The 21,619-nt window shown below is 41.0% G+C and overlaps 1 protein-coding gene across 1 annotated transcript in view; it reads left to right on the top strand.

Annotated features, from left to right (window-relative positions):
- Positions 1-21,619, top strand: part of LOC128233381 (uncharacterized) — a 50,826-nt gene that overhangs the window by 17,009 nt on the left and 12,198 nt on the right. Inside the window, exons 4-5 of the mRNA XM_052947034.1 lie at positions 458-606; positions 10,420-10,553. Of these exons, the coding sequence (XP_052802994.1) occupies positions 458-606; positions 10,420-10,553 (283 nt within the window). The remainder of the gene's footprint in view (positions 1-457; positions 607-10,419; positions 10,554-21,619) is intronic.

Raw genomic sequence — 21,619 nt, 5'->3', positions numbered from 1 at the left:
CATGTTGGGTAGACATAATGCTATGTAGTCTTTCAAATGCACCAGCCATGTTGGGCAGACATAATGCTATGTAGTCTTTCAAATGCACCAGCCATGTTGGGTAGACATAATGCTATGACTGTTGTCTTACAAATGCACCAGCCATATTTGTTAGACATAATGCCATGTAGTCTTGCAAATGCACCAGCCATGTTGGTTAGACATAATGCCATGTAGTCTTTTAGTCTTGCAAATGCACCAGCCATGTTGGTTAGACATAATGCCATGTGGTCTTGCAAATGCACCAGCCATGTTGGTTAGACATAATGCCATGTGGTCTTGCAAATGCACCGACCATGTTGGTTAGACATAATGCCATAACTGTGGTCTTGCAAATGCACAAACCATTCGTCACATACTGTGACAGCTCTTGTATAGTTGTATGATGCAGTTGATTGTTTTTCTGTCCTCTGTCTAGGATAATGTTGTTGAAGTGACGTTTTTCACGCATGACTTCACTAGCCCTGATGTGTACGGAGGGCCGAATGCGCTGACATACTCGTTCAAATGTAAAGAGATCTCAGAGTCAGGAGAGTTCCACACCATTTCAGTCTCTCTACAGGCTAAGTATGGAAACCCCCTCTTGGTATTTTGTTAGTTAAGAATTAAAGTTACTTTCTACTTATTTTGCTTATCACGCCAGATTGAAGTAGATGAAGTATATATACTTTTGTGAAATATATGTCGGTCAATCTCTTGGTTTTTCAGTCTGTTTTGTTGACTTGTCGGTTGGTCAGTACACCATGTCTTGAATGGTGAAAAATGCTTTGATCTTATATTTTGAAAAGAATACCCTCCACAAAACACTAGAAGTAGCTTCTACTTGATAAATTTGAGTTTCAAATGCCTGCAAAGTACATGCGCTAGATTTAAAACAATCATAAATGTAATCTGTTTGTTTTGAAAAGCATTTCTTTTTTTCACAAACCAATATTCTTAATTTCACTTTTAGTTTCATAAAACATGTTGCCATAGTTACAACAACCTACTATGTACTGAACAGTTAAATCTGTGCAGGGGTGAATAGTTCAATGTCTATTCTAAAGATAGAGGCACATAATCAGATAGGCACCTTTAATTTCAAACAAAAAATATCAACAGACTCTACTGGCCAAAGGCCAAAAGAGCTTATGCGATGGTAATGTGTACGTAGTATGTGCATCTGTGCGTCCGTGCATTCGTGCGTCCGTGCGTCTGTAAACAATTGCTTGTGAACACGATACAGTCTTCAGTTTTGATTGTATCTCGATGAAACTTGTACAGTATCTAGATATCCATTAGAGCTCGGTTCCTTTCGAAAACCAGCCAGATCCGCCCATGCATGCCTAGATTATGGCCCTTGATAGTATAAAAAAATGCTATTGTGTGAACACGATACAGTCTTCAGTTTTGATTGTATCTCGATGAAACTTGTACAGTATTTAGATATCTATTAGAGCTCGGTTCCTGACCAAAACCAGCCAGATCCGACCATGCATGCCTAGATTATGGGCCTTGAAAGTATTAAAAATTCAGTTCGTCTGTAAACAATTGCTTGTGAACATGATACAGTCGTCAGTTTTGATTGTACCTCGATGAAACTTGTACAGTATTTAGATATCCATTAGAACTCGGTTCCTTTTGAAAACCAGCGAAATCTGCCCATGCATGCCAGGATTATGGGTCTTGAAAGTATAAAAAATGCTATTTAAGCGAAGTCTATTTTTAGCCAAGTTTACATGTAAAGTCACATTTGCTTGTGAAGTTTTGTTCAAATTATGCCCCTGGGGTCATTACTTCCCCCCCCCCCCCACCGAGATTGTCCCGCAAGGGACGGGACCAGTGCGGCAAATGCAAACGATCTCAGTGACGTTGGCGGAGGCCCAGGGAAGAGTTCTCTTTTCTTTGTAAGGGACTCCCCCCCCCCCTTAAATTGGGAAATGTTAAAAACCTTTTTGTCTGAAACCACTATGCAAATCCTTGCTATTTTGAACAAGGCTTTATTTAGTGGTCTACTACAATGGTTGTTCAACTTATGCTCCTTGGGTCAAAACTGGCACTGCCCTGGGTGTCACAATTTTCCACACTTATTTAAGAAATATTTTCAAACCACAAGGCCCATACCTTTGATATTTGTTGTGGAGCATCAAATGATGCAATTGAAAACATTTGAAATAATGCCCCTTGGGAAAAAGCTGGCCCCACCCCTTTTGACTTACTTATTAATTTTTAAAGCTACAGTAATGAAATTTTGACCATGTGAACAGTTTTGCAAACAAGCATTAATGTTGTCCTCGGATGTCCTTGACTTTGACCTTTGACCGACTTTTTATTTTTAAAGCTACAGAAATGAAATTTTGACGATGAGTACAGTTTTGAAAGCAAATATTTTTTACCCTCAGATTACCTTTACTTGGCACATATTAAAAAAAGTTCATGCAACTAATCTGCTTACAACACTTCCTGTCCTCAGATGTTGAACGTGCAGCGTTTTCAGCTAACCCAAACACTAAAAGTGAACTATATTAGTTGCCTATTACTCAAACGTACATGCTCTGGATTGAAAATGACCACAAGAGCCATGCCAGTAGAGCATAGGCCCTTTTGGGCCTCTTGTTTCATATTCAAATAGTAATATCTAGTCTTAATAAAACATCGAAAACATATTACGTTATATTTGAATGCGAACGGTAATTTTGTTTAAGCTCTGTCTATGTTAGTTTGCAAATGGTCGACAGCAGTTGTTTAATATTAAGATTATTTTAGGCATTTTGATGTTCAATTATCTTGACCAAGGTTACATGCTTTATATACATGTCTTCAAAGCTTGGGTAGAGCTTAACAACACAAGCAAAACCAATATTTTAAAAAAAAATATAGTGGCATTACCATGGTTGATTTAAAACCAGCATTAGCCACACAAAATACTCATCGTACCCAAATATATGGTATCAACCAAAGCAAGTAGACTGTCTGAAATACAATGTAAAAGCTGTGTTATATGGAAGATAAAGAGTTTGTTCTCCTGAAATGACACATATTTGTTGTCATGTGCCATACATTGCAATACTTCAATTTTGTTCAAACCCATTTCAACAAAAAATAAGATGTTCCACAGAAGTGCAGGCTTTCTTTTCATTATCAGATAAAATTCTAAACAATTTGTATATGACCTTGCTGGGACAGTTCAGTATCTCACTCATTATTGTTCAGCACAATTTTGTCCTAGATATGAGAACATTTCAAATGTCCTAACATACCTGTCTCTGTTCTTTAATTAAATTTCCTTTCAATATTCCAAAGATGTTATAAGTATACACCTGGACATGTGCAGTTAAAACAGTCACCCATTTATGGACAAGGTATACACCTGGACATGTGCAGTTAAAACAGGCACCCATTTATGGACAAGGTATACACCTGGACATGTGCAGTTAAAACAGGCACCCATTTATGGACAAGGTATACACCTGGACATGTGCAGTTAAAACAGGCACCCATTTATGGACAAGGTATACACCTGGACATGTGCAGTTAAAACAGGCACCCATTTATGGACAAGGTATACACCTGGACATTTGCAGTTAAAACAGTCACTCATTTATGGACATAGTATACACCTGGACACGTGCAGTTAAAACAGTCACTCATTTATGGACAAGGTATACACCTGGACATGTGCAGTTAAAACAGTCACCCATTTATGGACATGGTATACACCTGGACATGTGCAGTTAAAACAGTCACCCATTTATGGACAAGGTATACACCCGGACATGTGCAGTTAAAACAGTCACCCATTTATGAACAAGGTATACACCCAGACATGTGCAATTAAAACAGTCACCCATTTATGGACAAGGTATACACCCGGACATGTGCAATAAAAACAGTCACCCATTTATGGACAAGGTATACACCCGGACATGTGCAGTTAAAACAGACACCCATTTATGGACAAGGTGTACACCTGGACATGTGCAGTTAAAACAGTCACCCATTTATGGACAAGGTGTACACCCAGACATGTGCAGTTAAAACAGTCACCCATTTATTGACATGGTGTACACCCAGACATGTGCAATTAAAACAGTCACCCATTTTTGGACAAGGTATACACCTGGACATGTGCAATTAAAACAGTCACCTATTTATGGAAATGGTATACATCCAGACATGTGCAATTAAAATAGTCACCCATTTATGGACAAGGTGTACACCTGGACATGTGCAGTTAAAACAGTCACCCATTTATGGACAAGCTATACACCTGGACATGTGCAGTTAAAACAGTCACTCATTTATGGACAAGGTGTACACCTGGACATGTGCAATTAAAACAGTCACCCATTTATGAAAACAGTCACTCATTTATGGACAAGGTATACACCCAGACATGTGCAATTAAAACGGTCATCCATTTATGGACAAGGTGTACACCTGGACATGTGCAATTATAACGGTCACCCATTTATGGACAAGGTGTACACCTGGACATGTGCAATTAAAACAGTCACCCATTTATGGACAAGGTGTACACCTGGACATGTGCAATTAAAACAGTCATCCATTTATGGACAAGATGTACACCTGGACATGTGCAGTTAAAACAGTCACCCATTTATGGACAAGGTGTACACCTGGACATGTGCAATTAAAACAGTCACCCATTTATGGACATGGTGTACACCCAGACATGTGCAGTTAAAACAGTCACTCATTTATGGACAAGGTGTACACCTGGACATGTGCAATTAAAACAGGCACCCATTTATGGACAAGGTGTACACCTGGACATGTGCAATTAAAACAGTCACCCATTTATGGACAAGGTGTACACCTGGACATGTGCAATTAAAACAGGCACCCATTTATGGACAAGGTATACACCTGGACATGTGCAATTAAAACAGTCACCCATTTATGGACATGGTGTACACCTGGACATGTGCAGTTAAAACAGTCGCCCATTTATGGACATGGTATACACCCAGACATGTGCAGTTAAAACAGTCACTCATTTATGGACAAGGTGTACGCCCGGACATGTGCAGTTAAAACAGTCACTCATTTATGGACAAGGTGTACACCTGGACATGTGCAGTTAAAACAGTCACCCATTTATGGACAAGGTGTACACCCAGACATGTGCAATTAAAACAGGCACCCATTTATGGACAAGGTGTACACCTGGACATGTGCAATTAAAACAGGCACCCATTTATGGACAAGGTATACACCTGGACATGTGCAATTAAAACAGTCACCCATTTATGGACATGGTGTACACCTGGACATGTGCAGTTAAAACAGTCGCCCATTTATGGACATGGTATACACCCAGACATGTGCAGTTAAAACAGTCACCCATTTATGGACATGGTATACACCCAGACATGTGCAGTTAAAACAGTCACCCATTTATGGACATGGTATACACCCAGACATGTGCAGTTAAAACAGTCACCCATTTATGGACAAGGTGTACACCTGGACATGTGCAATTAAAACAGTCACCCATTTATGGACAAGGTGTACACCTGGACATGTGCAATAAAAACAGTCACCCATTTATGGACAAGGTGTACACCCAGACATGTGCAGTTAAAACAGTCACCCATTTATGGACATGGTATACACCCAGACATGTGCAGTTAAAACAGTCACCCATTTATGGACATGGTATACACCCATACATGTGCATTTAAAACAGTCACCCATTTATGGACAAGGTATACACCCGGACATGTGCAGTTAAAACAGTCACTCATTTATGGACAAGGTGTACACCTGGACATGTGCAATTAAAACAAACATCCATTTATGGACAAGGTATACACCTGGACATGTGCAATTAAAACAAACATCCATTTATGGACCTGGACATGTGCAATTAAAACAAACATCCATTTATGGACCTAGACATGTGCAATTAAAACAGATACCCATTTATGGACAAGGAATACACCCGGACATGTGCAATTAAAACAGACACCCATTTACGGACAAGGTATACACCCGGCCATGTGCAATTAAAACAAACATCCATTTATGGACAAGGTATACACCCGGACATGTGCAATTAAAACAAGCATCCATTTATGGACAAGGTATTCACCTGGACATGTGCAATTAAAACAAACATCCATTTATGGACCTGGACATGTGCAATGAAAACAAGTCACCAATTTTTAGACAAGCTAATGTTTACACATTGACATGTATGTGCAGGTCGAACAAACACCCTTTTAGGTGTAAATCCGTTAAACCAATATCCGTGACATTCAATAATCTCCGATTTAAAGAATGATATTATTCGAGTCCAATGAGATCACTTGTTTGAGCCCTTAATAACAAGTTAATCATAAAAAACTGAATATACCCAACCTAATAATCGCCCCCTTTGTGCAATAACATGCAAAGTGCATTTTAAATGTTTTCAAGATAATCACATTTATATGTTTTTCATACTTGAAAATGAATATATTGCAATAAAATCTGTAAGGTTAAAGCCATTGTGTAGATTTATGTACCCAGGAAGTGGGACATGACTTACCTCATTAATTATTTGTATTTAATTAATTTTATGTAATGGTACTTCAAACTATTTCTTGAAATTATAGGGTTTGTGTATATGACATAGGTACCCTTTTTACTTTTTATGCCCATGAAGATGGACATATTAAAGTCTGTCTGTCCTTTTGTCTGGCTTAACTTCCCACGTCCAGGCTGTAATTTTCTCTTGTATGGACAGATTTTAAAATAACTTGACATGTTTTTCACATACATAGACGATGACTCATGTACAAGACCTGTGTTTCTACCTTTAAGGTAAAGGTCACACTAAGTGTTTGAATATGATTGAATGCTGCATATAAGGTCAAAGAGTATAAGTGATTGTATTAAGCCTTTAACTTTCTCATATATGGACAGGTTTTAATATAACATGTCAAACGTGTTTGACATACCAAGACGACATGTCTCGTGCAAGACCCATGCCCCTACCGCTAAGGTCAAGGTCGCACTTAGTGTTTAAATACATTGGAATGCTGCATATGAGACAGAGTATAGGTGATCTTGTCGGGGCTGTAACGTTCTCATGTATGGACAGATTTGAAAACAACTTGCAGCATGTGTTTGACATACCAAGATGACTTGTGGCGTGTAAAACACATGTCCCTACCTCTAAGGTCAAGGTCACACTTAGTGTTTGTATACTCAGACGAGTTGGAATATGGGTTATCTGGGATGAAAAACTAGGTCACATGACCCAAAAATAGAACCATTTTGTTAACACTCTAGAGGCTACTTTTTCAGGCCAAATATAATGGAAATTTGTCAGAAAGGTTGTTTCGATGATTTTTAGCTCAAGTTCAAATATGGGTCATCTGTGATAAATAACTAGGTCACAGAGCCCAATATGGAAAACCTTGATAACACTCTAGAGGTAACATTTTCAGTCCAAATATTCTGAAAATTTGTCAGAAAGGTTGTTTTGATGATTTCTAGCTCAAGATAACTAGGTCACAGAGCCCAAATATGGAAAAACCTTGTTAATACTCGAGAGGTAACATGTTCAGCCCAAATATCCTGGAAATTTGTCAGAAAGGTTATTTCAATGATTTCTAGCTCAAGTTCGAATATTGGTTACTGGGGTCAAAAACTAGGTCGCAGAGCCCAAATATGGAAAAACCTTGTTAACATTCTAGAGGTAACATTTTCAGCCCAAATATCCTGGAAATTTGTCAGAAATGTTGTTTTGTTGATTTCTAGCTCAAGTTCAAAAGGTTGTTTTGATAATTTTTAAGTAAAGTTCGAATATGGGTCATCAGTTTTTATGCCCCTGAAGGTGGGCATATTAAAATTGCACCATCCGTCCATCTGGCCGGCCGGCCGGCTCGGTAACTTTCCCTTGTATGGACAGATTTTGAAATAACTTGCCACTTGTGTTCCACATACCAAGACGACTTGTCACGTGCAAGACCCGTGTCCCTACCTCTAAGGTCAAGGTCACACTTAGATGTTTATTCGTAATGGAGTGCTGCATATAAAGACATTGAGTATAGGTTGTCGTGTCCGGGCTGTAACTTTCTCTTGTATGGACAGATTTTAAAATAACTTGGCACATGTGTTCCACATACCAAGACAACGTGTCACGTGGTAGACCCGTGTCCCTACCTCAAAGGTCAAGGTCACACTTAGTGTTTATTCACAATGGAGTGCTGCATATAAGGACATAGAGTATAGGTTGTCGTGTCCGGGCTGTAACTTTCGCTTGTATGGACAGATTTTAAAATAACTTGCCACATGTGTTCCACATACCACGACGACGTGTCACGTGCAAGACCCATGTCCCTATCACTAAGGTCAAGGTCACATTTAGTGTTTATTCATAATGGAATGCTGCATATATAAGGACATAGAGTATAGGTTGTCGTGTCCTGGCTGTAACTTTCCCTTGTATGGACAGATTTTAAAATAACTTGATGCATGTGTTCCACATACCAAGACGACGTGTCACGTGCAAGACCTGTGTCCCTACCTCTAAGGTCAAGGTCACACTTAGGTGTTTATTCACAATGGAGTGCTGCATATAAGGACACAGAGTATAGGTTGCTGTGTCTGGGCTGTAACTTTCTCTTGTATGGACAGATTTTAAAATAACCTGCCACATGTGTTCCACATACCAAGACGGCGTGTTGCTTGCAAGACCCATGTCCCTACCTCTAGGGTCAAGGTCACACTTAAGTGTTTATTCACAATGGAGTGCTGCATATAAGGACATAGAGTATAGGTTGTCGTGTCCGGGCTGTAACTTTCTCTTGTATGGACAGATTTTAAAATAACTTGCCACATGTGTTCCACATACCAAGACGACGTGTCACCTGCAAGACCCATGTCCCTACCACTAAGGTCAAGGTCACACTTAGTGTTTATTCATAATGGAATGCTGCATATATAAGCACATAGGGTATAGGTTGTCTTGTCCGGCCTGTAACTTTCCCTTGTATGGACAGATTTTAAAATAACTTGCTACATGTGTTCCACATACCAAGACGACGTGTCGCGTGCAAGACCTGTGTCCCTACCTCTAAGGTCAAGGTCACACTTAGGTGTTTATTCACAATGGAGTGCTGCATATAAGGACACAGAGTATAGGTTGCAGTGTCCGGGCTGTAACTTTCTCTTGTATGGACAGATTTTAAAATAACCCGCCACATGTGTTCCACTTACCAAGACGGCGTGTTGCTTGCAATACCCATGTCCTTACCTCTAGGGTCAAGGTCACACTTAGGTGTTTATTCACAATGGAGTGCTGCATATAAGGACATAGAGTATAGGTTGTCGTGTCCGGGCTGTAACTTTCCCTTGTATTGACAGATTTTAAAATAACTTGCCACATGTGTTTGACATACCAAGAAGACGTGTCGCATGCAAGACCCGTGTCCCTACATCTAAGGTTAAGGTCACACTTATAGCTATTAGGTGTTTATTCACAATGGAGTGCTGCATATAAGGACATAGAGTATAGGTTGCCGTGTCCGGGCTGTAACTTTTTTTTGTATGGACAGATTTTAAAATAACTTGCCACATGTGTTTGACATACCAAGACGACGTGTCGCGTTCAAGACCCATGTCCCTACCTCTAAGGTAAAAGATACAGTTAGTATTTATTCACAAGGAAATTCTGAATATAAGGACATATAACAGTGTAGGTTGTCAAGTATGGGTGGTATTTTCAGAGGCAATTTAAAATATCTTGCCATATGTATTTGACACTTAAAGGCAAGATCAACTTTTCATGTACTGACCTTGTTCATAGGTCAATGTCACATTCGGGGGCATTCGTCACATACTGTGACAGCTCTTGTTTTTATTGTTATTTTATTGTTTTAAAATCATTGAAGGTACCAACTTCCAACTTCATCAACTTATTCACAGTAAATTGTGATTTTTTTGTGTTGACTTATATAAATCCAACCTAAATATTGTAAGAGTTATTGCCCTTTGTATCTTTTTAAGCAAACACTTATTTGTCATGTTTTTACACGCCTGTTTAAAAAAATGGACAAATAATCGTTTCACCTAACGCTTTTAGCCATAAAACATAAATTGTCAAGGGAAATATAAAAATCGTCAATCTGATCTTTGGTCAGCAATCTATTATCACTGGTTTGCAGATATTTACGAAAAAATTTACTCATTCCAAGACAGTAAATAAAAAAAAGTTGTCTAAATGGTCAATCGATAAGAGTGCAGCTTTAAAACACTTGCCACATGTGAATACATTATGATGCGTGTACAGTAACTGTGTGTGCACTAACTTTCTAATCAATGATCTGGTGAATACATTATGACATGTATGTACTTTAACTACTTGTGCATGTACTTCCATATCAGTGATCTGGTGATAGAGAAGAGGATATACCCTACATTTGCTGTGAGATCAAAGATGTTCCTAGATGACACAGAAGAAGACATTGCAGAAACAGTACCCGCAGGGACGCCAATATGGTGGACCATAGAAACTATACGTATGCATATCCTAATTTTGTGGATTTGAACAGATCAACATTTGAAATTCAGTCATGTTATTCTTTAAAAATCAGAACATATTTGTCACGGAAGTACACTTTCCTTCAATAAAGGACTGAAACCATACTTTTAGCTACAGTTGAACACCGTTAATCCGAAATCGTGTGGACCGAACAAATTACTTCGGAATAGCGATGTTTTGGATAAACAATTTCAGCAAATGACAGTGTTCGCGAATTACGTGAAATACTAAGTCGTGAAGATTGCAATGTCGGTTACACATTACCAATACGATACACACAGTTTAGTCATTTTTCGCAATATTTACTTCAGAATAGCGATTATTTCGGAATAGCGATTTTGGAATAAAGACCAAAAGTTAATTTAAAGGAGTAAAATCGGGACCAAAACATAATTTCGAAATAACGATAACAGCGGTGTTAAACTGTATTTGAAAATAGTATTGAATAACATATTTGGCCACCCTTTTTACCTCACCTGAGCACAAGTACTCAGCGTGAGCTATTGTGATAAAGTGATTGTCCGTCGTCTGCTTGTCCCTCATCAACATTTTCTTCCAAACAACTCCTCCTAAACCACTGGCACAATTTCAATCAAACTTCACTGGAATGTTCCTAGGGTGGTCCTCTTTCAGATTTCTTCAACAAATGTGGTTCCATATAGAACTTTGGCAAATAAAAGGAAACGCTTTGAAAATGTTTTTCTCAGAAGCTTCAAAATAATTTCACAGAAATGTTCCTTAGGTGTCCATATATCAAATTTCTTCACCCTATTGTGATTAATTAGCTAACTTGGCTGCCAAGGGTGCAGCTAGTTTTCACTTTGTCTTGTTACTCTTCTCTTCAGAAAACACAGGCCCAACTTCAAAATATTTTCACAGAATTCTTCTTTTGTCAAAATTATGTTAATTATCATTTTATAATTAGTGCTTTTTTTATGCCCCCGAAGGTGGGCATATTAAAATCACACCGTCCGTCCGTCCATCCGGCTCTGTAACTTTCCCTTGTATGGACTGATTTTAAAATAACTTGCCACATGTGTTCCACATACCAAGACGACGTGTGGCGTGCAAGACTCGTGTCCCTACCTCAAAGGTCAAGGTCACACTTAGTGTTTATCCACAATGGAGTGCTGCATTTAAAGGACATAGAGTATAGGTTGTCGTGTCCGGGCTGTAACTTTCTCTTGTAAGGAGAGATTTTAAAATAACTTGCCACATGTGTACCACATACCAAGACAATGTGTCGCGTGCAAGACCCGTGTCCCTACCTCAAAGGTCAAGGTCACACTTAGTGTTTATTCACAATGGAGTGCTGCATATAAGGACATAGAGTATAGGTTGTCATGTCCATGCTGTAACTTTCACTTGAATGGACAGATTTTAAAATAACTTGCCACATGTGTTCCACATACCAAGACAATGTGTCACGTGCAAGACCCGTGTCCCTACCTCAAAAGTCAAGGTCACACTTAGTGTTTATTCACAATGAAGTGCTGCATATAAGTACATAGAGTATATAGGTTGTCGTGTCCAGGCTGTAACTTTCTATTGTATGGACAGATTTTAAAATAACTTGCCACATGTGTTCCACATACCAAGACGGCGTGTCGCGTGCAAGATCCATGTCCCTACCTCAAAGGTCAAGGTCACACTAAGTATTTATTTACAATGGAGTGCTGCATATAAGGACATAGAGTATAGGTTGTCCTGTCCGGACTGTAACTTTCCCTTGTATGGACAGATTTTAAAATAACTTGCAACATGTGTTGCACATACCAAGACGACGTGTCGGGCGCAAGACCCGTGTCCCTACCTCAAAGGTCAAGGTCACACTTGGTGTTTATTCACAATGGAGTGCTGCATATAAGAACCAAGAGTATAGGTTGTCGTGTCAGGGCTGTAACTTTCTCTTGTATGGACAGATTTTAAAATAACTTGCCACATGTGTTCGACATACCAAGACGACATGTCTCGTGCAAGACCCGTGTCCCTACCTCAAAGGTCAAGGTCACACTTAGTGTTTATTTACAATGGAGTGCTACATATAAGGACATAGAGTATAGGTTGTCGTGTCCGGGCTGTAACTTTCCCTTGTATGGACAGATTTTAAAATAACTTGCAACATGTGTTGCACATACCAAGACGACGTGTCGCCTGCAAGACCCATGTCCCTACCTCAAAGGTCAAGGTCACACTTAGTGTTTATTCACAATGGAGTGCTGCATATAAGGACATAGCGTATAGGTTGTCGTGTCCGGGCTGTAACTTTCTCTTGTATGGACAGATTTTAAAATTACTTGCCACATGTGTTCCACATACCAAGACGACGTGTCACCTGCAAGACCCTGGTCCCTGCCTCAAAGGTCAAGGTCACTCTTAGTGTTTATTCACAATGGAGTGCTGCATATAAGGACAAAGAGTATAGGTTGTGGTGTCAGGGCTGTTACTTACCCTTGTATGGACAGATTTTAAAATCACTTGTTATAATTATTTTTATGCCCCCGAAGGTGGGCATATTAAAATCTCATCGTCCGTCCGTCTGTCCGTCCGTCCGGCTCTGTAACTTTCCCTTGTATGGACAGATTTTAAAATAACTTGCCACATGTGTTCCACAGACCAAGACGACGTGTGGCGTGCAAGACTCCTGTCCCTACCTCAAAGGTCAAGGTCACACTTAGTGTTTATTCACAATGGAGTGCTGCATATAAGGACATAGAGTATAGGTTGTCGTGTCCGGGCTGTAACTTTCCCTTGTATGGACAGATTTTAAAATAACTTGCCAAATGTGTTCCACATAACAAGACGACGTGTCGCGTGCAAGTTCATGTCCCTACCTCAAAGGTCAAGGTCACACTTAGTGTTTATTCACAATGGAGTGCTGCATATAAGGACATAGAGTATAGGTTGTCGTGTCCGGGCTGTAACTTTCCCTTGTATGGACAGATTTTAAAATAACTTGCCACATGTGTTCCACATACCAAGACAACGTGTCGCGTGCAAGACCCGTGTCCCTACGTCAAAAGTCAAGGTACACTTAGTGTTTATTCACAATAGAGTGCTGCATAAAAGGACATAGAGTATAGGTTGTCGTGTCCGGCCTGTAACTTTCCGTTGTATGGACAGATTTTAAAATAACTTGCCAAATGTGTTCCACATACCAAGACGACATGTCGCGTGCAAGACCCGTGTCCCTACCTCAAAGGTCAAGGTCACACATAGTGTTTATTCACAGTGGAGTGCTGCATATAAGGACATAGAGTATAGGTTGTCGTGTCCGGGCTGTAACTTTCCCTTGTATGGACAGATTTTAAAATAACTTGCCACATGTGTTCCACATACCAAGACGACGTGTCGCGTGCAAGACCCGTGTCCTTACCTCAAAGGTCAAGGTCACACTTAGTGTTTATTCACAATGGAGTGCTGCATATAAGGACATAGAGTATAGGTTGTCGTGTCCGGGCTGTAACGTTTCTTTGTATGGACAGATTTTAAAATAACTTGCCAAATGTGTTCCACATACCAAAACGACGTGTCGCCTGCAAGACCCGTGTCCCTACCTCAAAGGTCAAGGTCACACTTAGTGTTTATTCACCATAGAGTGCTGCACATAAGCATAGAGTATAGGTTGTCGTGTCCGGGCTGTAACTTTCCCTTGTATGGACAGATTTTAAAATAACTTGCCACATGTGTTCCACATACCAAGACAACGTGTCGCCTGCAAGACCCGTGTCCCTACGTCAAAAGTCAAGGTACACTTAGTGTTTATTCACAATAGAGTGCTGCATAAAAGGACATAGAGTATAGGTTGTCGTGTCCGGCCTGTAACTTTCCGTTGTTTGGACAGATTTTAAAATAACTTGCCAAATGTGTTCCACATACCAAGACGACGTGTCGCGTGCAAGACCCGTGTCCCTACCTCTAAAGGTCAAGGTCACACTTAGTGTTTATTCACAATGGAGTGCTGCATACAAGGACATAGGGTATAGGTTGTCGTGTCCGGGCTGTAACTTTCCCTTGTAAGGACAGATTTTAAAATAACTTGCAACATGTGTTCCACATACCAAGACGACGTGTCGCCTGCAAGACCCGTGTCCCTACCTCAAAGGTCAAGGTCACACTTAGTGTTTATTCACAATGGAGTGCTGCATATAAGGACATAGCGTATAGGTTGTCGTGTCCGGGCTGTAACTTTCTCTTGTATGGACAGATTTTAAAATTACTTGCCACATGTGTTCCACATACCAAGACGACGTGTCACCTGCAAGACCCTGGTCCCTGCCTCAAAGGTCAAGGTCACACTTAGTGTTTATTCACAATGGAGTGCTGCATATAAGGACATAGAGTATAGGTTGTGGTGTCAGGGCTGTTACTTACCCTTGTATGGACAGATTTTAAAATCACTTGTTATAATTATTTTTATGCCCCCGAAGGTGGGCATATTAAAATCTCATCGTCTGTCCGTCTGTCCGTCCGTCCGGCTCTGTAACTTTCCCTTGTATGGACTGATTTTAAAATAACTTGCCACATGTGTTCCACATACCAAGACGACGTGTGGCATGCAAGACTCGTGTCCCTATCTCAAAGGTCAAGGTCACACTTAGTGTTTATTCACAATGGAGTGCTGCATATAAGGACATAGAGTATAGGTTGTCGTGTCCGGGCTGTAACTTTCCCTTGTATGGACAGATTTTAAAATAACTTGCCACATGTGTTCCACATACCAAGACGACATGTCGCGTGCAAGACCCGTGTCCCTACCTCAAAGGTCAAGGTCACACATAGTGTTTATTCACAGTGGAGTGCTGCATATAAGGACATAGAGTATAGGTTGTCGTGTCCGGGCTGTAACTTTCCCTTGTATGGACAGATTTTAAAATAACTTGCCACATGTGTTCCACATACCAAGACGACGTGTCGCGTGCAAGACCCGTGTCCTTACCTCAAAGGTCAAGGTCACACTTAGTGTTTATTCACAATGGAGTGCTGCATATAAGGACATAGAGTATAGGTTGTCGTGTCCGGGCTGTAACGTTTCTTTGTATGGACAGATTTTAAAATAACTTGCCAAATGTGTTCCACATACCAAAACGACGTGTCGCCTGCAAGACCCGTGTCCCTACCTCAAAGGTCAAGGTCACACTTAGTGTTTATTCACCATAGAGTGCTGCACATAAGCATAGAGTATAGGTTGTCGTGTCCGGGCTGTAACTTTCCCTTGTATGGACAGATTTTAAAATAACTTGCCACATGTGTTCCACATACCAAGACAACGTGTCGCCTGCAAGACCCGTGTCCCTACGTCAAAAGTCAAGGTACACTTAGTGTTTATTCACAATAGAGTGCTGCATAAAAGGACATAGAGTATAGGTTGTCGTGTCCGGCCTGTAACTTTCCGTTGTATGGACAGATTTTAAAATAACTTGCCAAATGTGTTCCACATACCAAGACGACGTGTCGCGTGCAAGACCCGTGTCCCTACCTCTAAAGGTCAAGGTCACACTTAGTGTTTATTCACAATGGAGTGCTGCATACAAGGACATAGGGTATAGGTTGTCGTGTCCGGGCTGTAACTTTCCCTTGTAAGGACAGATTTTAAAATAACTTGCAACATGTGTTCCACATACCAAGACGACGTGTCGCCTGCAAGACCCATGTCCCTACCTCAAAGGTCAAGGTCACACTTAGTGTTTATTCACAATGGAGTGCTGCATATAAGGACATAGCGTATAGGTTGTCGTGTCCGGGCTGTAACTTTCTCTTGTATGGACAGATTTTAAAATTACTTGCCACATGTGTTCCACATACCAAGACGACGTGTCACCTGCAAGACCCTGGTCCCTGCCTCAAAGGTCAAGGTCACACTTAGTGTTTATTCACAATGGAGTGCTGCATATAAGGACATAGAGTATAGGTTGTGGTGTCAGGGCTGTTACTTACCCTTGTATGGACAGATTTTAAAATCACTTGTTATAATTATTTTTATGCCCCCGAAGGTGGGCATATTAAAATCTCATCGTCTGTCCGTCTGTCCGTCCGTCCGGCTCTGTAACTTTCCTTTGTATGGACTGATTTTAAAATAACTTGCCACATGTGTTCCACATACCAAGACGACGTGTGGCATGCAAGACTCGTGTCCCTATCTCAAAGGTCAAGGTCACACTTAGTGTTTATTCACAATGGAGTGCTGCATATAAGGACATAGAGTATAGGTTGTCGTGTCCGGGCTGTAACTTTCCCTTGTATGGACAGATTTTAAAATAACTTGCCACATGTGTTCCACATACCAAGACGGCGTGTCGCGTGCAAGAACCGTGTCCCTACCTCAAAGGTCAAGGTCACACTTAGTGTTTATTCACAATGGAGTGCTGCATATAAGCATAGAGTATAGGTTGTCGTGTCCGGGCTGTAACTTTCCCTTGTATGGACAGATTTTAAAATAACTTGCCACATGTGTTCCACATACCAAGACGATGTGTAGTGTGCAAGACCCGTGTCCTTACCTCAAAGGTCAAGGTCACACTTAGTGTTTATTCACAATGGAGTGCTGCATATAAGGACATAGAGTATAGGTTGTCGTGTCCGGGCTGTAACTTTCCCTTGTATGGACAGATTTTAAAATAACTTGCCAAATGTGTTCCACATAACAAGACGACGTGTCGCGTGCAAGTTCGTGTCCCTACCTCAAAGGTCAAGGTCACACTTAGTGTTTATTCACAATGGAGTGCTGCATATAAGGACATAGAGTATAGGTTGTCGTGTCCGGGCTGTAACTTTCCCTTGTATGGACAGATTTTAAAATAACTTGCCACATGTGTTCCACATACCAAGACAACGTGTCGCGTGCAAGACCCGTGTCCCTACGTCAAAAGTCAAGGTACACTTAGTGTTTATTCACAATAGAGTGCTGCATATAAGGACATAGAGTATAGGTTGTCGTGTCCGGCCTGTAACTTTCCGTTGTATGGACAGATTTTAAAATAACTTGCCAAATGTGTTCCACATACCAAGACGACGTGTCGCATGCAAGACCCGTGTCCTTACCTCAAAGGTCAAGGTCACACTTAGTGTTTATTCACAATGGAGTGCTGCATATAAGGACATAGAGTATAGGTTGTCGTGTCCGGGCTGTAACGTTTCTTTGTATGGACAGATTTTAAAATAACTTGCCAAATGTGTTCCACATACCAAGACGACGTGTCGGCTGCAAGACCCGTGTCCCTACCTCAAAGGTCAAGGTCACACTTAGTGTTTATTCACCATAGAGTGCTGCACATAAGCATAGAGTATAGGTTGTCGTGTCCGGGCTGTAACTTTCCCTTGTATGGACAGATTTTAAAATAACTTGCCACATGTGTTCCACATACCAAGGCAACGTGTCGCCTGCAAGACCCGTGTCCCTACGTCAAAAGTCAAGGTACACTTAGTGTTTATTCACAATAGAGTGCTGCATAAAAGGACATAGAGTATAGGTTGTCGTGTCCGGCCTGTAACTTTCTGTTGTATGGACAGATTTTAAAATAACTTGCCAAATATGTTCCACATACCAAGACGACGTGTCGCGTGCAAGACCCGTGTCCCTACCTCAAAGGTCAAGGTCACACATAGTGTTTATTCACAATGGAGTGCTGCATATAAGGACATAGAGTATAGGTTGTCGTGTCCGGGCTGTAACTTTCCCTTGTATGGACAGATTTTAAAATAACTTGCCACATGTGTTCCACATACCAAGACGACATGTCGCGTGCAAGACCGGTGTCCCTACCTCTAAAGGTCAAGGTCACACTTAGTGTTTATTCACAATGGAGTGCTGCATACAAGGACATAGGGTATAGGTTGTCGTGTCCGGGCTGTAACTTTCCCTTGTAAGGACAGATTTTAAAATAACTTGCTACATGTGTTCCACATACAAAGACGACGTGTCCTGTGCAAGACCCATGTCCCTACCTCTAAGGTGAAAGATACACTAAGTGTTTATTCACAAGGAAATTCTGAATATAAGGACATAACAGTGTAGGTTGTCAAGTATCGGTGGTATTTTTTTATGTTCAGAGGAAATTTAAAATAACTTGCCATATGTATTTGACACATAAAGGCAAGATCAACTTTTCATGTACTGACCTTGTTCGTAGGTCAATGTCACATTCGGGGGCATTCGTCACATACTGTGACAGCTCTTGTTCTGTTCTACTATCATTTAGATATCAGCTTCAAACTTCATAAACTTATTCACAGTAACAATGTGCTTTTTTATGCCCCCGAAGGTGGGCATATTAAAATCGCACTGTCCGTCCGTCCGTCTGTCCGTCCGTCCGGCTCTGTAACTTTCCCTTGTATGGACAGATTTTAAAATAACTTGCCACATGTGTTCCACAGACCAAGACGACGTGTGGCGTGCAAGACTCCTGTCCCTACCTCAAAGGTCAAGGTCACACTTAGTGTTTATTCACAATGGAGTGCTGCATATAAGGACATAGAGTATAGGTTGTCGTGTCCGGGCTGTAACTTTCCCTTGTATGGACAGATTTTAAAATAACTTGCCAAATGTGTTCCACATAACAAGACGACGTGTCGCGTGCAAGTTCATGTCCCTACCTCAAAGGTCAAGGTCACACTTAGTGTTTATTCACAATGGAGTGCTGCATATAAGGACATAGAGTATAGGTTGTCGTGTCTGGGCTGTAACTTTCCCTTGTATGGACAGATTTTAAAATAACTTGCCACATGTGTTCCACATACCAAGACAACGTGTCGCGTGCAAGACCCGTGTCCCTACGTCAAAAGTCAAGGTACACTTAGTGTTTATTCACAATAGAGTGCTGCATAAAAGGACATAGAGTATAGGTTGTCGTGTCCGGCCTGTAACTTTCCGTTGTATGGACAGATTTTAAAATAACTTGCCAAATGTGTTCCACATACCAAGACGACGTGTCGCGTGCAAGACCCGTGTCCCTACCTCAAAGGTCAAGGTCACACATAGTGTTTATTCACAATGGAGTGCTGCATATAAGGACATAGAGTATAGGTTGTCGTGTCCGGGCTGTAACTTTCCCTTGTATGGACAGATTTTAAAATAACTTGCCACATGTGTTCCACATACCAAGACGACGTGTCGCGTGCAAGACCCGTGTCCCTACCTCTAAAGGTCAAGGTCACACTTAGTGTTTATTCACAATGGAGTGCTGCATACAAGGACATAGGGTATAGGTTGTCGTGTCCGGGCTGTAACTTTCCCTTGTAAGGACAGATTTTAAAATAACTTGCTACATGTGTTCCACATACAAAGACGACGTGTCCTGTGCAAGACCCATGTCCCTACCTCTAAGGTGAAAGATACACTAAGTGTTTATTCACAAGGGAATTCTGAATATAAGGACATAACAGTGTAGGTTGTCAAGTATCGGTGGTATTTTTTTATGTTCAGAGGAAATTTAAAATAACTTGCCATATGTATTTGACACATAAAGGCAAGATCAACTTTTCATGTACTGACCTTGTTCGTAGGTCAATGTCACATTCGGGGGCATTCGTCACATACTGTGACAGCTCTTGTTCTGTTCTACTATCATTTAAATATCAGCTTCAAACTTCATAAACTTATTCACAGTAACAATGTGCTTTTTTATGCCCCCGAAGGTGGGCATATTAAAATCGCACTGTCCGTCCGTCCGTCTGTCCGTCCGTCCGGCTCTGTAACTTTCCCTTGTATGGACAGATTTTAAAATAACTTGCCACATGTGTTCCACAGACCAAGACGACGTGTGGCGTGCAAGACTCCTGTCCCTACCTCAAAGGTCAAGGTCACACTTAGTGTTTTTTCACAATGGAGTGCTGCATATAAGGACATAGAGTATAGGTTGTCGTGTCCGGGCTGTAACTTTCCCTTGTATGGACAGATTTTAAAATAACTTGCCAAATGTGTTCCACATAACAAGACGACGTGTCGCGTGCAAGTTCATGTCCCTACCTCAAAGGTCAAGGTCACACTTAGTGTTTATTCACAATGGAGTGCTGCATATAAGGACATAGAGTATAGGTTGTCGTGTCTGGGCTGTAACTTTCCCTTGTATGGACAGATTTTAAAATAACTTGCCACATGTGTTCCACATACCAAGACAACGTGTCGCGTGCAAGACCCGTGTCCCTACGTCAAAAGTCAAGGTACACTTAGTGTTTATTCACAATAGAGTGCTGCATAAAAGGACATAGAGTATAGGTTGTCGTGTCCGGCCTGTAACTTTCCGTTGTATGGACAGATTTTAAAATAACTTGCCAAATGTGTTCCACATACCAAGACGACATGTCGCGTGCAAGACCCGTGTCCCTACCTCAAAGGTCAAGGTCACACATAGTGTTTATTCACAATGGAGTGCTGCATATAAGGACATAGAGTATAGGTTGTCGTGTCCGGGCTGTAACTTTCCCTTGTATAGACAGATTTTAAAATAACTTGCCACATGTGTTCCACATACCAAGACGACGTGTCGCGTGCAAGACCCGTGTCCTTACCTCAAAGGTCAAGGTCACACTTAGTGTTTATTCACAATGGAGTGCTGCATATAAGGACATAGAGTATAGGTTGTCGTGTCCGGGCTGTAACGTTTCTTTGTATGGACAGATTTTAAAATAACTTGCCAAATGTGTTCCACATACCAAGACGACGTGTCGCCTGCAAGACCCGTGTCCCTACCTCAAAGGTCAAGGTCACACTTGGTGTTTATTCACCATAGAGTGCTGCACATAAGCATAGAGTATAGGTTGTCGTGTCCGGGCTGTAACTTTCCCTTGTATGGACAGATTTTAAAATAACTTGCCACATGTGTTCCACATACCAAGACAACGTGTTGCCTGCAAGACCCGTGTCCCTACGTCAAAAGTCAAGGTACACTTAGTGTTTATTCACAATAGAGTGCTGCATAAAAGGACATAGAGTATAGGTTGTCGTGTCCGGCCTGTAACTTTCCGTTGTATGGACAGATTTTAAAATAACTTGCCAAATGTGTTCCACATACCAAGACGACGTGTCGCGTGCAAGACCCGTGTCCC

The sequence above is a fragment of the Mya arenaria genome, chromosome 5 (genome assembly GCF_026914265.1).
Source record: "Mya arenaria isolate MELC-2E11 chromosome 5, ASM2691426v1".
In the NCBI taxonomy this organism is placed as follows: domain Eukaryota; kingdom Metazoa; phylum Mollusca; class Bivalvia; order Myida; family Myidae; genus Mya; species Mya arenaria.
The sequence above is the reverse complement of the archived record's forward strand: the minus strand, read 5'-3'. Positions and strand labels throughout refer to the sequence as shown.